This window comes from Trachemys scripta, chromosome 9 (assembly GCF_013100865.1).
Source record: "Trachemys scripta elegans isolate TJP31775 chromosome 9, CAS_Tse_1.0, whole genome shotgun sequence".
NCBI classification, from domain to species: domain Eukaryota; kingdom Metazoa; phylum Chordata; order Testudines; family Emydidae; genus Trachemys; species Trachemys scripta.
In genome coordinates, this window is record NC_048306.1 from 82,801,773 (window position 1) to 82,817,106 (window position 15,334).

Genomic DNA, 15,334 nt, shown 5'->3' on the forward strand with positions numbered 1-15,334 from the left:
GAGCCAAGGGCCTGCCCCTAGCTTAAATCTTTGAACTGTAAGCAAGGTCACAAACTGTTTTAAAGGTTCACTTGGACAGTTTTTTGAGTAGCTAGCACCCAGACCAATTTAGGGTTTTAAATATCAATAGGTATAACTTTTTGAATTGCACCCTGAATTTAAATGAGAGCCATGGCAAGCTTTGGATCCTTTATGTAATATGTTTCTGTGGTGGGCCTCCATATTCCACACAACATGCAGCTATTATTTTTGGGGTGGTGGTGCTATGTGCTGCATATTATAGTAATCCAGTCTGGGGATAAAAGGCCATACATATGTACTGGCAAGGTCCAGATCCGTTACAGTTGTCACTACTCCCACTACTTAAATCTTTTTTCTATACTTTGATTATCATTTGCCTTGATCGTTGTAACTTCCATCACTCCAAATGCCACAGCTAAAGTACCATATATACTCGTTCATAAGCCGAATTTTCTTAGTAAAAAAGGGAAGCACCAGAGAAGGAGGTCGGCTTATGAACGGGTATAGAGAGGGAGAGGTGGGACATAGCTCCTCCCCCCAACAGAGGGAGGAAGGAGAGGCAGCAGACAGAAGGGAAGAGCTGGGGCCAGAGTCTCTCCACTTCTGGCCACGCTGCTCTCTCCCCAGCCTCCAAAGCAGCTGCAGCTCCGGGGCTGGGAGGCTGCAGCTATACCGCTCGGCCCTGCCCCCCAGAGCAGGCTGTGGCTGCGCTGCCCGGCCTGCCGGAGCACGCTGCAGCGGTGCTGCCTGGCCCAGCCCGCTGGGACATGTTGCGGCTGCACCGCCCTGCCGGCTGGAGCTCGCTGCGGCCGTGCTGCCCAGCCGGCTGGAGCAGCTCCAGCCAGGTCAGAAACATCCTCCCCAGATAAGGTGGGATGGGATGGGGAAAGTGTGGCGGTCCCGGGCTAGGGGTGGGGGCTGGTCACGGGTTACTCCCCTGACTCCCAGCTTCTCTTCCCCCACCCCCCCAAAAAAATTTCCCCACCAGTTGCTATCCCAGCCCGTCAGGGTAAGCAGCTGGCATGCCGGGACACTTTGTTTACTTAGGTTTACCTTCGTGCTTGCGGATGCTCGAGGTAAACAGACCATCTCGGCCCCCCGGTGGCTTATCCTGATGGCCCAGGAGCCAAAGTTTGCTGACCCCTGAATTATAGGGTCAGCTTATGAACGGGTTATAAAAAATTTCCATTTTTACTTATCCATCTTGGGGGGGGGGGGGTTGGCTTATAAATGAACCAGCCTATAATCAAGTATATACGGTCATCATCCTCTTCAGCAACATCAAACTAGACCTTCACATGACCACCAGTGTTCCCTCTATTTTTTTACATTCATGTAATGAATAAATTATGTGCACCAATATGGAAAGGATGTGTGACACATCACCTTCATATTGGTGCACATAACAAAATTCATGTGGTGGCATTGGGGCTGAGAGGTTTGGACTATGGGAGGGGGCTCAGGGCTGGGGCAGAGGGTTGGGTGCAGGATGTGAGGGCTCCAGCTAGGGGTGAAGACTCGGGGGTGGGGCCAGGGATGAGGGGTTTGGGATGCAGGCTGCCCTGTGGCTGTGGTGGGGAGAGAGGACTCCCCCCAGCCCTCTCGCCGCAGCAGCTTGAGGCAGGGGAGAGGCACCTCTCCCCAGCTGTGGCAGCTCTGGTGGGCCTGGGCTGGGCCAAGGGAGCGGCTCCTCTCTGCCAGCCGCAGCAGGTCCGCGCTGGGGCTGGCGGGGAAGGGTGCCTCACCCTTGGCTGCAGCAGGTCCGCACTGGGAGGTGGGGGGCGGAATTGTCTCTCCCTACTGTAGTCCTGAGCCCCTGCACTGGGGCTTAATAGGTAGCTGCACAGCCATGCAACTTAAAGACAACTTAGTTGACCACTTGCCTTATCTGAAGAAACTGGCTTCCTGGCTCTTTCTAGATCAAACTCTGTCTCCTCATCCTCGATTCTAAGGCTTTGCACATAATTTTGTGTCCATCTATATCTCTGCTCTCACTTTCTTCTAATCCCCCTCTCCCCCATCCCCACAATTTTGTTTGCCTCTTTCTCCCAATCCTGTTGCCCTGCTGTTTCCTTTCTTTCACTTTCTCCTGCTATTAGCTTTGAGTCTTCTGTAATGCTTTTCCTCCTCTACATGTGAAACAGTTTGACAAACTAACAACTTTCTTCCTTTAAACCTGTTTCTGCCTGGAAACCTTTCTATATTCTTCTTAGTATTAAATTCCCGTAATCTCACTTTTCAAACGTATTGTCTAGTGTCTTTTTATGGTTTCTCTTGTCCTTCTTAGATAGTAAGCAGTTTGAGGCAAGGAAAGCATCTCACGTTTGTGAAGCACCATATAAACTTCAGCATCATAAGTTATTGAATAATTATCCTGCCAAACACAGATTGGAAGTGCTTTCCCCATTCCAACACTACCTAAGACTCCAGAGGCAATAGAGTGTCCAGAGGTTGCTCCTAAATTACACACCTTATTTATACAATGGGAAAACCTGCTATTCTCTATAGATAATGTTTTCCACCAATCAATAAATATCACCATTATCTTATCCAGATTAAGAACAATGCAGTTTGTACTCATGCAAACTCCTACCTTGGCCAATCACTATGAAGGCAAAGAGACCACACATACAAAATGATTAAGAAACATTGAACTTAATGTAATCCATGTACTGATAGTACATCAATATAAATTTCCTCTTATTTCCCTAAACTTCACATGAAGGAGTAATAGAACCATAAAGACTGCTATATGAAAGTTTAGGTCAAGCAGTTAATTGCCACTGCACTCTGGGTTCTTAAAAAGGTGAGCTATCTTGAATAGCTCAATTCGTGTCCCTGCAGTTGAGTTGTCAACTCCTCAACAGTGCATCAAAGGGTGCTATTTGGGAGTTCTGTATTATCTGCAATTCAGATTTTTTTTTAATCAATAGAAATAAATCATGAGAATACATCACTTCAAATTGAAATAAGACACTTATTTCAAATGAAGACCTGCATTTCAAATGGAAATCTCACAAATCTATGGAGTAATTTCAAATTTAAGCAGAAAGCACAGGGGTTAGCTTTTTAAGAGACTTTAAACCATTATTCCTAAGCCTGGTGTGAGGCTCAGATGAAATAAGGCAGAGGTTTTGTCTGGCTTTGGAAGTACATTTGAGGCATCACAAGAGAGATTTGAAAATAGTGAAATTAACATGTTTTCCTTATTCTAGAATACTTTAGAATGTCAGAATATGGTAGCATCCAATACACAATTTATGATCACAGCCTAAGGTGAGTGTACTTACGGAATGCAGAGTGTACAGTTAGGGATTAATTTAGTTGGACATTTGGTGGCGATATAAAACCTAATATCTACAATGAAGGAATGTTGTTTTTTTTTAAACTTTCTCCGTTTCCTGAATCTAAAACTGCTAGCTGCAGATGCATTGCTAAAGAATGTGTCTACAGGTTTTAATGTGCTTCTCCTAGCTTTCTTATTCCTAAAATTAGAGCTTGTCTTTCTGATCCTGTCAAACACACCTCTAAACTCCATAGTTTTCAAACATGATAAAGACTGGACTTGATTGCCTAATACTGAGCGTATATCTACACTGCAGTTAGACACCTGCAGCTAGCCTGTGCCAGCTCACCCAAGCAAAGGGACTGTTTGATTGTGGTGTCGATGTTTGGGTTTGGGCTGGTGCTAGGCTCTAGGACCACAGGAGGCGGGAGGGGCTCGAGGCTCAGGCTACAAAGTCCAAGAGCCCAAGGTCAAGGCTGAGCTCAGATGTCTACACCGCAATCAAACCAGTCCCTTAGCCCAAGTCAGCTGGCATGGGCCAGCTGTGGCTGAAGTTACCCAGATCAGGTTTTACATTGAGATGTCACCCCGGTAAAGGAAGACTGGGAATAGACTCTATTATTCTGCTAATACGTTTTACAACTTGTAAACTATACTCCAAAATTTGGCTGAAGATAAAACACTCATTCCTATTTATTCAGTAATGGTAATGTCATAGTCATCCTCTCAGAGTGCCCCTTGTGGTGTTGCCCCTGCAAATATCCCTTCCCCCCCTCCCGCCCCCCTCAGCTTTCCCTTCTCTGAGGGCCTCAAAAATTCTCTCAAACACTTTGGCAAAGAACACCCATGTCACAGGGTAACTTACTAAGATGGAGATCTCTAATCACAAAATAAATAAAGGGTTCTGGCCCCAATGCTTTCTGTGACTCCAGACTCATCAGTCTGTTTTCCTTCAGAATGGAAGACTCTGAGGCTTACCCGAAGAGTCACTTACTAGAGTTCAAATGGCCCAAACAAAGGACCAACACAATGTCTGATTGCCTTGAGCTTATTGAAAGTACCATATCTCTCCTGGGTTCTCTCCCAGTTTTCTGCCCCTTCTACAGGACAGTGGCAACAGGAACATACGCATAGGTCTTCTGGTTCCAGAGTTTCTGACACCCAGGCCTCTCCCTGCTTCTAGTCCTGCCTCTCCCTTCGTGCCTCCGAAGCCTCATTATATATAATTTCCTGATCCCAGGTGCTACCCTGCCCCCTAATCAGGCCTAGAGTGCACCTGTTCAATCAGAGAAGGACTGAGACCCTCTTCCTTAAAGGAAGAACTTTCACACTGGAATTCCTTTGCTATGGTCTTGCTTATGAGTTTTTGGCTTCAAATGTGCTAACAAAGAGGTTGTATTCTAAGCTATTCTGATTTGCTTCTGCTCTCTGGTGAGTTTGATCCTTAATCATCATCAGCAGATCTTTTTATAGGAAGAAATTTTAAAAGCATGGATACCTGTAGAGTTTGAAATATCCAGGAAAATCTACAGAATATAAGCTCTTGCTTTTAAAAACTTTTTTTCTAGCCCTTACGTCTGCAAAAATAACCCTATGCTCTTGACCGCAAAGTAAAGCGGTAGAGTGATGTCTTGGTGGGGTGATGTTGGCAAGGAGCTCCCTCCCCAAGCAAGAGGAGCCTGCTGCTGGCGTGGCAGGTACGTTGAAGGCTGTCTTCACCACCACTGGTCTTCAGGTTTCCTTGGGCCTTCCTTTGGAGACTGCTGCTCCCTGTTTTGGGCTGAGGGAGCAACAGTCTCAGAGGAAAACACCAGTCACTCCAGGAGAGCTGTGTGTAGGAGACCTTAGACCATCCCGTGCTTTCCTACACATTGAGCTACCCACATTTACCATCCTTTCCTGGCAACTGCCCTTCTCTCCAAATCTTCCCATTTCATGTTGAGGTGCTTGATGTTGTTCAGAACTGTTCGTTTCCATGTTATTTGCGGTCTTCCTCTCTTTCTTGCATTTTCTGGCTTCCATTAAGGACAGTATTTGGTAAGCGTTCTTTTTCCATTCTCGGCACATGTCCCATCCACTGATGTCTTCTTTAGTAGATTATTTGTGAGAGGCGCCTTGTCCAGTAATTTTTCTGACTTATTAATTCGTCTTTCTATCTCTGTTATTCCCAGTGTTCTTCTCAGACACTTGTGATGAAATGCATCCAACTTTTGCGTATCTTTCTTGGTAAGTTGCTAGGTCTCTCTGCTATATGTTGTAATAGCAATAACAATTGCTTTGTACACATTCAGTTTTGTCTTGAGGGAGATGTTTTTGATTTGCCAGATGTTTTTGAGTCTTCCAAATGCAGTGTTTGCCTTCCCGATTCTTCTTCTTATTTCCCCGGGAACTATTACCATTTTGGCTGATGGTACTTCCAAGATATGTAAAATTATCCACCTTCTCCAGTTTCTCTTCAATATTGATTTCTGTCCCTATAGTCCCCATTAACATGACTTTACATTTCTTTGCATTGTATCTCAAACGTATCTTCTTCATTACTTCTTTTACTTGGTTTGTGCATTTTTGAGGTCCATTGGCATCTTCACTGATAAGAGCGATGTCGTCAGCAAAGTCTAGATCAAATAGCCTTGAATAGTTGCATTTTAGGCCATATGTATCACTATCTCATTGTTTTAATCCATAATCAGTGACTAGGATAAACAAAAAAGGAGACAGGATGCATCCCTGCCTTACACCTGTCTTGATGCTGAATGGCTTACTCAATCTATTTTCCATTTTAATGCAGGGGGCGTAGAATGTCTTCACAATGTTAATTAATTTTGTTGGAATTCCATATTGTTCCACAATTTTCCACATTATTTCTCTGTTTACACTATCAAATGCCAGTGTAAATGTGGTACCAGATGACAGAACAAGGAGTAATGGTCTCAAGTTGCAGTGAGGGAGGGTTAGGTTGGATATTACGGAAAATTTTTTCACTAGGAGGTTGGTGAAGCACTGGAATGGGTTACCTAGGGAGGTGGTGGAATCTCCTTCCTTAGAGGTTTTTAAGGTCAGGCTTGACAAAGCCCTGGATGGGATGATTTATTTGGGGATTGGTCCTGCTTTGAGCAGGGTGTTGGACTAGATGACCTCCTGAGGTCCCTTCCAACCCTGATACTCTATGATTTTTATGCCTTTTGAAAGTCCACAAAATTGATGGCAAGACTGTTTTGGAATTCAATTGTGTTTTCAATAATCTGTCTCAGGGTGAAAATAGTGTCGGTGCATGATCTCTCTTGTCTAAATACAGATTGTTGTTCACGTAGGATGGTATCTATCTTTCCTTTCATTCTATTCAGGAGGATTGCTGCTATTACTTTTCCTGTGACAGAGAGAAGTGTTACTCCCCTCCAATTTGAACAATTGTTTAGATCACCTTTCTTTGGTAACTTGATTCTGATACCGAGGGTCCATTCTTCCGGCACTTTTGCCTCCATCCATATTTTGTTGCACAGCGAACAGATGACTGATTCCACGTCTTTTCTTCCATATTTAAGCATCTCGGGATGAATGCCGTCCAAACCAGGTGCCTTCTTGTTTTTCAGCTTCCGCAATGTTTTTTTACCTCCGATACATCTATATCTAGATCTAATGGCTTATCATTGTTCTATTCCAGACTTGTAATTGGTTCTGGTTGGTTTATCACTTCTTTGAAGTGTTCCACACATCTGTTTTTTTTGTTCCTCCTGTGTTTTCAAAATTTCTCCTTGTTTCCCTTTCACTGGGACACTTCTGAATTTTGATCCATATCCTGTTAATCTAAGAGAGATTCTATACAGAATTGAATGATGTAATGAAAGAAATACCAAACAACGATCTTGTCCTGGTGATGGGATATTTTAATGCCCAGATTGGAAATGAAAGAGGAGGTTGGGAAACAGTCGGCAGCCCACATACAACTGGAACAACGACAGACAATGGCACAAGACTTGTTGAATTTTGTGCCGAAAACAATCTTAGCATCTGCAACTCTTTCTTCCAACATTAAAACATACACAAAAAGACATAGATTTCACCAGATGGCCGTACACAAAGTGAGATTGACTTTATCTGTGTTAGTTAAAGGTGGAAAACATCAGTGTTAGACACGAGTATTCAGAGGAGCAGATATAGGGAGTGATCTCTAGTTGCTGAAAGCAAACATCAAATTGAAGTTTAAAGCACTTACAAAGAGAGAACACAGACTCAGATTATTCAATACACAGAAACTACAAGATTGCAGGATACGAAAAGACTACCAGATAGAGGTCAAGAATAGGTTTGAGGCCCTTAAAGATCTTGAAGAAAACGAAGTGGAAAAATACTGGGATCTCTTCAAAACAGCTATTCTAGAAGCAGCTGAAAAGATAATTGGTAGAAAGAGAGGAAGCAATAAAGAACAGTGGATCTCAGAAGAAACATGGAAAATTTATAGACAAAAAGAAAACAAAAGGCTTTAGTACTACAACATGCGACTGAAGAAACAAAACAAACTTACAGGAACCTTGACAAAGCAGTAAAGAAACAATGCAAAAAAGATAAGTGAAATTGGATAGAAAGTATGGCTAGTGAAGCTGAAAAAGCAGGGGAAAGAAACGATACAATAGGCTACACTTGGGGTGGGCAGACTTTTTGTCCTGAGGACCTCATCGGGGAATAGAAATTGTATGGCGGGCCATGAATGCTCACAAAAAAAATTGGGGTTGGGTGCGGGGGGGGGTGAGGGCTCTGGGGTGGGGATGAGGAGTTTGGGGTGTAGGAGGATGCTCTGGGCTGGGACTGAGGTGTTTGGGGGGGGATCAGGGCTGGGACGGGTGAAGGTTCTGGCTGGGGGTGCAGGCTCTGGGGTGGAGATGAGAGGTTTGGAGTGCAGGAGGAGGGTGCGCCATTCTGGGATCGAGGGGTTTGGAGAGCGGGAGGGGGATCAGGGCTGGGGTAGGGGGTTGGGGCGTGGGGAGATGCTTGGAGCCTGCGCCTCTGAGCAGCGCTTATCTCAAGTGGCTCCTGGAAGCAGTGGCATATCCCTTCTCCAGCTGCTACACATGGAGCAGCCCGCAACCCTCAGAGCAGGGCCATGCCATAGCTTCCAGGAGCTGCGTTGTGCAGCCCCCGACCCGGTGCCCCAGCGGGAGCTGACGGGCCAGCTAGTTTGCCTGGTGTACACAATCCTAAAACAGTGCATAGGAGGGCTGTCTTTAATCTAAAACTGGGGGTTGGTGTAACGTGTTCCCATCAGTGATGGGGGAGATGCCCAGCCTTCTTTGACTAAAAAAGCGCAGCTAGTGGTGAAACCAGACCTCTGGGAAAACAGAAAAGAGGTGTTTTCTCTTTGTGAGTTGATTTTAGTTCTTGGGATTATTGAGCACTGAAGAAATTTTTCAAGCCCTGGGCATCTTTATTTGGGATTGACGACACCTAGAAACATAAGTCCAGCATATCAAAGGAGCTCTTATGCTATAGTCAACGATGGTGGTCCTTCACAGCTATCACTTAGGCATCTATCATTACATAATCATGTATGTATCATTACATCTGTGTGTGCTTCTGCCTCTGCCCCCAGACATTCACTTTTCAGTAAGAGGCATATACTGTAAGGTAAACTGTTGAAAGATTTTACTTGGGGCAGTTTTGAGATTGAGATTTTTTTTTTTTTTATTAAAGTTTCATAGGTGTTGGAGGGATACTGTCAACTTGAATTTCTACATTCGTTAGACATTAATTTAAAAATACTAGTACATACTATTTAAATGAATAGTTTTTCTCTTCTCCTCCAGGCACAAGAGTTACACCAGATATGCTTAAGCTTATTGCTCTTCTCTTTCTCTCTGAATATGTTTGTCTGTTGTCTCTTGAGTTTCACTTTTGCTGGTGCTATTTTCTTTAAATACTCTTTCAAGATATGGACAAGAACAGCATGAGTGGTGTTCAAAACCCTGGCCTAGTTATGTATTTTGCATCTAGTTAAAATTGAACATGTGGAAGAGAGACATGATTAAACTGCATAATAGCCATCTTGAGGTTATACAATGCATACTTAACTTTTTCAGTGCCTGTAGTGGAAAGAAGCTGCTGGAAGTATCTATTGAATGAAACCATTCAACATTTAAACTAGTAACAGAAATATTTTTTTTAATTCATCTTCCTTAATGTATAAACCGAGCAATCATTCCATTAATGTAGTTAGCAGTAGCCCAGTTGAACTGTACTCATTAGAAAATATTTGCATTTTGGTATACATATACTCTGGTAATAAGGGTAGGTAATGTGACAGATTATAAAAAGGATTGATTTATTTTGTATCACTTTAATAAATACTAATGTCAATAGGTATTAATAGTTTGTCTAATAATTGAAGTCAGAAAACTAACAAATTTGTATGCATACATCTTTTAATAGCTTTGAAATAAAAAAATAAAAAGTGCTCCTACATACGACTCAATATTAATGTGGATATTTTTGTGCAGGAAGAGGAATAAGTATACAAAACATGTAAAAGTACAAGATATGGCTCTACCGAGTTTTTTCTCTTCTGCTCAACTGCACAGGACTTGCATATTTTCTCGTGAGAGGAAAATGAGGCCACTAGGTGTCATCCTATACCAAATAAGTAAATGGAACCGCTCTTGCCAAAGTCTCTGACCTCTTCCTAGCCCATGGGTCGGCAACATTCTGCATGCGGCTCGCCAGGGTAGGCCGCAGCCAGCACATCCCTCGCCCGCGCCGCTTCCCACCGCCCCCATTGGCCCGGGACTGTGAACCGTGGCCAGTGGGGGCCGCGATTGGCCAAATCTGCTGCGTCAGCAGGTAAATAAACTGGCCCGGCCCGCCAGGGTGCTTACGTTGCCGACCCGTGTCCTAGCCAAAGTTCAAAATGAACCATCTTCATCTTCCTTAGTGTGTTAGGCACCTTCTACACAGTTGGCTGTTGCTCCTTTTTTTAAAACCTTGTTTCTACCATGGCTTCTGTAACTCCTCCTAGTTCTCCACCTCTTTAATCAGTCCTTCGGAGGATCCTCATCCTCTATTCAACTTTTTGACAGTTCTAATGAGCTCTCTCCTTGGTCCTCTTCTCTTCTTCCTCTACATCTTATCTCTAGATAACCTCGTCTGCAAATACAAATTCAAATACCATCTCTATGCTGATGACCCTCCGATCTACTTCTGACCTGTCTATTTCTGCAGCACAGCATCTCAGGCAATTCAGGATGTCTGGGCTGCTCCCCTCCATGCTGCAGCTCACAGAGGTGGATTAAAGATGTCAGCGGTCAGTTGGCAGTTACACTTCTCTTTTTATTTCTTCCATTATTATTTTTTCCTTTTGGGGGGGCAGCATCAAGCAGTTTTTCTATTTCAGGCTTCTTTCCTCCTCCCTGGGTTGGTCTTAAGCAATCTGGTGGTTTAATCCACCCTGAACTTCCACTATAGTGTCTCCCTGCCAGCTATTCTGCCCCTATATAGGCATGGTAGAGCAGCCAAGAAAGCACTGGGTCAAATCCAAACAGTGCCATTTGTGTGGCAGCTTTCTCAGGCTGGCTGAGTCCTTCTAGTCTTTAGAGACTTCCCTTATTCTGCTCTTTCTGGTCCATTTTTCCACAATTGGCATCACATCTGCTTTGGTGGGTTGGCAGTCCCACATTCCTATTCAACTCGTAGCCCCAAGACCTAATAGAGTTAAGGTTGACTGGCTGGGCACAACTCAGCATCTGCCGAGCCTGAGAAGGCTGCCTCACAAATGGAACACAACTTGGATTTGATCCAGTGCTTTTTTGGCTGGTTTGTCTGCTGGACATAGTTAGTTCATTACCTCTGGAATATTCATTATTCAAGTTTTTTCACTGCTTTGGAATAACTTATTTGTCGGTAGCCAGGGCACATGGAGCCAAATCTTTTATCCACCTCTGTGAGCTGTAGAGCGGAGCAGCCCAGATATCCAGAATCTTGGGAGACAGTGCTAGCACAAAGGAAATTATCAGTAAGAAATTTTTCCCATTCTGTCCAAACTAAAATCTTGGCCTGCCTCTCTGATATCTCCTTGTGAGTGTCTAGCCATCAGTTCAAGCTCAAACATGGCTAAAACAGAGATTGAGTTCCCTATGTCATTTTTCGATCACTGTGGACAATACTACCATCCTGTCTGTTAATCAGGTCTTTAACCTAGGTATCACTTTCGACTTTAACTTCCTTCTAGATCCTCACATCCAAGCTATGTCTATTTTGCAGACTTTTGCTGTATAACAATCTCTAAGGTATTGCCTTTCCTATCCATTCACATAGCTAAAACTCTTGTCTTTGGTTATAAACTGTTTGGGGCATAGACCTCTCTTTGGTCTATTTTGTGTAATACCTAGTACGATGGGGTCCTTGTCCATGAGTAGGGCTCTTAGGCACTATGGCAATACAAATAATAAATGTATTAAATATACATGCATTTCTGATATCTTTTGTTACTTTACAATTTTGAATTTAGACTAAATATTATGCAATATTTTGAATGAATTTGGAAGATGCATCACCACTTCGTTCCAAGCATATGGTGAAGTATGTAATTGGTTTTTAAAAAATAAAAAGTTTGCTCCATTTACCACACCAAGAACTAAAATACATTGTTTGTCTTAACATCAAATTTTTATAATTCTTTTACAACTATTTTCCCATTCTACTTTATAATAAAAAATTAGATCTGCTGTTTTTAATAAATTTTTCTGTGTTATATACTTTCAGAGATAATGCTGTGCAGGAAGAAATAAATATAGCAGTGAAAGTTAACAAATATTTAACAAGGCTTTTTGTTGTTTTTTTCCCCAATAATAATATCAAATTGAACACCCAAAAGGTTCAAGTGACCAATCAGAACACAGCTCCTGAAACATATTTTTTCCAAACTACTACTCTTAATAGGGCTCCATTCCCAATCAAACTACCTTAAATACTTTTTTATGAAAATAAAACTGTCTTAAATGGTATGGGGTTGTCATTTTTTAGTTTTTCAGGTGAGGGAGAAGTGCCTTTGAAGTTTTATAGAGTGATGAAGTTTAGTTTGGAGGGTGGGCTACGGAGAACATATTTTTTTCTCACACCATCACCATAGTATCTTCAGAGGGAGAAAATTTTCATTATATTCATAAGTGCCTCACTAGATATATGGGTATTGTGACTAACTAGTTCTGACTACTGCCTTACTATGTTGTAATTTATAACATCTGACTTGTCACGTAAGTGGCTTAGAATAGTAAAGATCTTCATGTTCTCTGCATCCCAATACCTTCTTTCTCTTAGAAAGAAACATTAGTCAAAAAACCCCAACCCCCTAAGAATGATAGAATCTAGATTAATTTTTTTTTTTAAAGGGGGAAGTCGAACAGATTGCAATGATGAAACCAAAAGGCCAGAATGAACATGATGAAGGTATGCTTGAATACTTAGAAGACCTAATAGGATCAGGACGGTTAAAAGATCCTATTCAAGTTCTGTGTCGCAGAGTTGAGATGTTAAATGAGCAGAGAGGAGAGAAGGTGAGTCCTCATGAGCGTTCATTCTCTAAAAGTCAAATATAGAACAAAATCCTTAACTGCTGGAACTTTTTATTTCAGAAAAGCAATTGAAAGTGTAAAGATAACATTCATGAGGAAAAAATTAGGGGGGTTTGTTTGGCGGAGTGTCTTTAATTTTTATTTTAAGAATGTTGTATACAATTTAAAAAAAAAAATCATCTCAGCAGGAAGTTCATTGGAAATCATGATCAGTCTCTGGAGAACAAGATACTGTGGGCAGTCTTCCAGAGCTGAGGATTCCCCAATATGAACTGGTTTGCAACCAAAGATTAGAAGAAATGAGCTGCTTCTCTTCCATGGCTGGTCATAGCCCAAGCTATGTGAAAGATGCATTCCTACTACCCTGGGAACTGGAGTTCCTGTAAGAATACCCTCCAATCCACTGATTCCCAAAGTAAACAGAAAGCTGAAATAAGAACACTCCATAATGCTATCTCATGGCCCCAGCTTGGCTGAGATAATATTAGTACTTGGACTTCAATCCAACCTCCATTCATGTTACCAGTCCTCTTTATATCATAGCATTACAGTCAGGTGCTGCACTCCAATCCATTCAGTTTCAGCCTTACAGCGTGGATGGTGGGTGGCTAACAGCTAAAGATAGAATTTATTTTCATCTGGTTCAGAAGATGTTAATTAGTAGAAAGACATTCTTCTAGAGCTACTGTGACAAATGTGGGAATTTTCTGTAATATATTTATGAGCTGTCTATATGACTTGGTACCTTGGCATTGTTACCACTTGGGGGAAATTTTCTCCCTAAGACATGGGAAATCAGTCTAGGTATTTGAGATATATAGCAGGGGTGGCCAAACTTACTGACACTCTGAGCCACATAGGACAATCTTCAGAAGTTCGAGAGTTGGAGCGCACCTTGAGATCTTCCCTCCCTGCTGGGCAGATGCCACAAGCCACTACCCTGCTGCAAGTCAGAGGTCCCAAGCTTCCCTCTTCCCCTCTCCCACATCCCTGTCTGGTAGGTGGGAAATGGGGGGAGGGGTATGAGGTGGGACTCCAGGAGCTGCATTTTAACATTAAAGCCATGTGTGACTTGTGAGCCACTGTTTGGCCACCCCTGCCATAAAGGTACTAGGACTGTGTGGGCTGGAATCAACACATTTAAGTGGAAGATGCTACAGAGACAATGAGAACCTCAATGACCAAAATTAACACCTAGCTGCAGAGGCAGATGAACATGTGAAAAAAGCCTGGCTGTAAAACAAGAGGTGTCAGGTGGCTGTATTAAGAGCTCTGATGACAGACGCATATGTTTGGTAGACAAAAAGGAACAGACAAAGGAATCATAGGTAGTTCCTACAGCAGCATGGATCTGGGTGCCCTGGCTTTAGCCAGTCTGAACTCTTTCTTAACCTTTGCTTCTCTGTATTTCAAAATTGTCTGCCAGGTGACTAATACATTACTACCTTGTTTTGAAAAGATTGCCTAGGGTCGCTGCAAATACTGACTGAGCATTGTGCCCTGAAGGGGTATGGAGAAGCCTCCAGCAGGAGTCTGGCTTGACTGGATTCATTGCAGAGCCAGGGAGAGAGACAAGGATTGCTGGTGCCCAAAGATCCAGCTTTTCAGAGTCATGGCCCTACCCCATGGAACTCTGTGGAATTGTTGGGGTCCAGGACACACAAGGGGTCACCTCCAAGGGATTGGCTACAGGCTGGGGCATATCCCATACCCTGTGAATCCATAACAGCTACCTACCTGACTAAGTGGAAAAGATTCTTATCTGGATGCTCTGTCTCCATCTGCATTATAGATTCAAGATATTGGAACACCTACTAGACCTGAAAGAATCAGGCCTACCAATGAGCTCATTAAAATTCATCTGGTGGCCATCTTGGCCTTTCAAGACCAGTCCTCCCCATTACCACCACCACTACCCCCCTATGGTCAGGGGAGTCTTGAAAGGACTAATTAGTCTATCCACAGGTTACAGTACCAGCTCTTCTTTGAGTGATGGTCCCTGTGTGTGTTCTACATGTAGGTTGCACATGTGCACCATGCACCCAAGTCTAAAAATTTTTCAAAGCAGTGTCTTTTGGTCCACACATGTGTAGTAACTAACTTTTTTTGCTCCCGACCAAATAAGAGGCAGTGCAGGTCAACGCCTCTCCAGTTGCTTCTCTACTGCCGCCTGTCCTGGGTTGGAATTGTCCTCCTTCACTTGGTTGCATGACCTATAAAGAAAATATTTGTAAACCGTTATATTCTTAGATTTGTAGTTAGTAGTTCAAGTTTTTAGTGTAGTATAGTGTTTATATTTCCCCCTGCTTGGTGAACCCCTCCCTGGCTCTGGGACTGTGCCCAAAGTCCTGGGATTCAAGAATTACATCTCCTGTCCTTGATCCCTCTCTATCAGTGATGAACATCAACTCTGCCTGTACGGTTTGGATGAGGCACATAACTCTGAAGTACTGTGTCTGTTGCAACTTGCCAC

At 43.0% G+C, this 15,334-nt stretch overlaps 1 protein-coding gene across 6 annotated transcripts in view; it reads left to right on the forward strand.

The window, feature by feature from the left end:
* The window catches only part of SMC4 (structural maintenance of chromosomes 4), a 110,168-nt gene that overhangs the window by 17,409 nt on the left and 77,425 nt on the right, over nucleotides 1-15,334 (forward strand). For all 6 annotated transcript variants that reach the window (XM_034781629.1, XM_034781634.1, XM_034781632.1 and 3 more), the window contains one exon: nucleotides 12,679-12,843. In XM_034781629.1, the coding sequence (XP_034637520.1) occupies nucleotides 12,679-12,843 (165 nt within the window). The remainder of the gene's footprint in view (nucleotides 1-12,678; nucleotides 12,844-15,334) is intronic.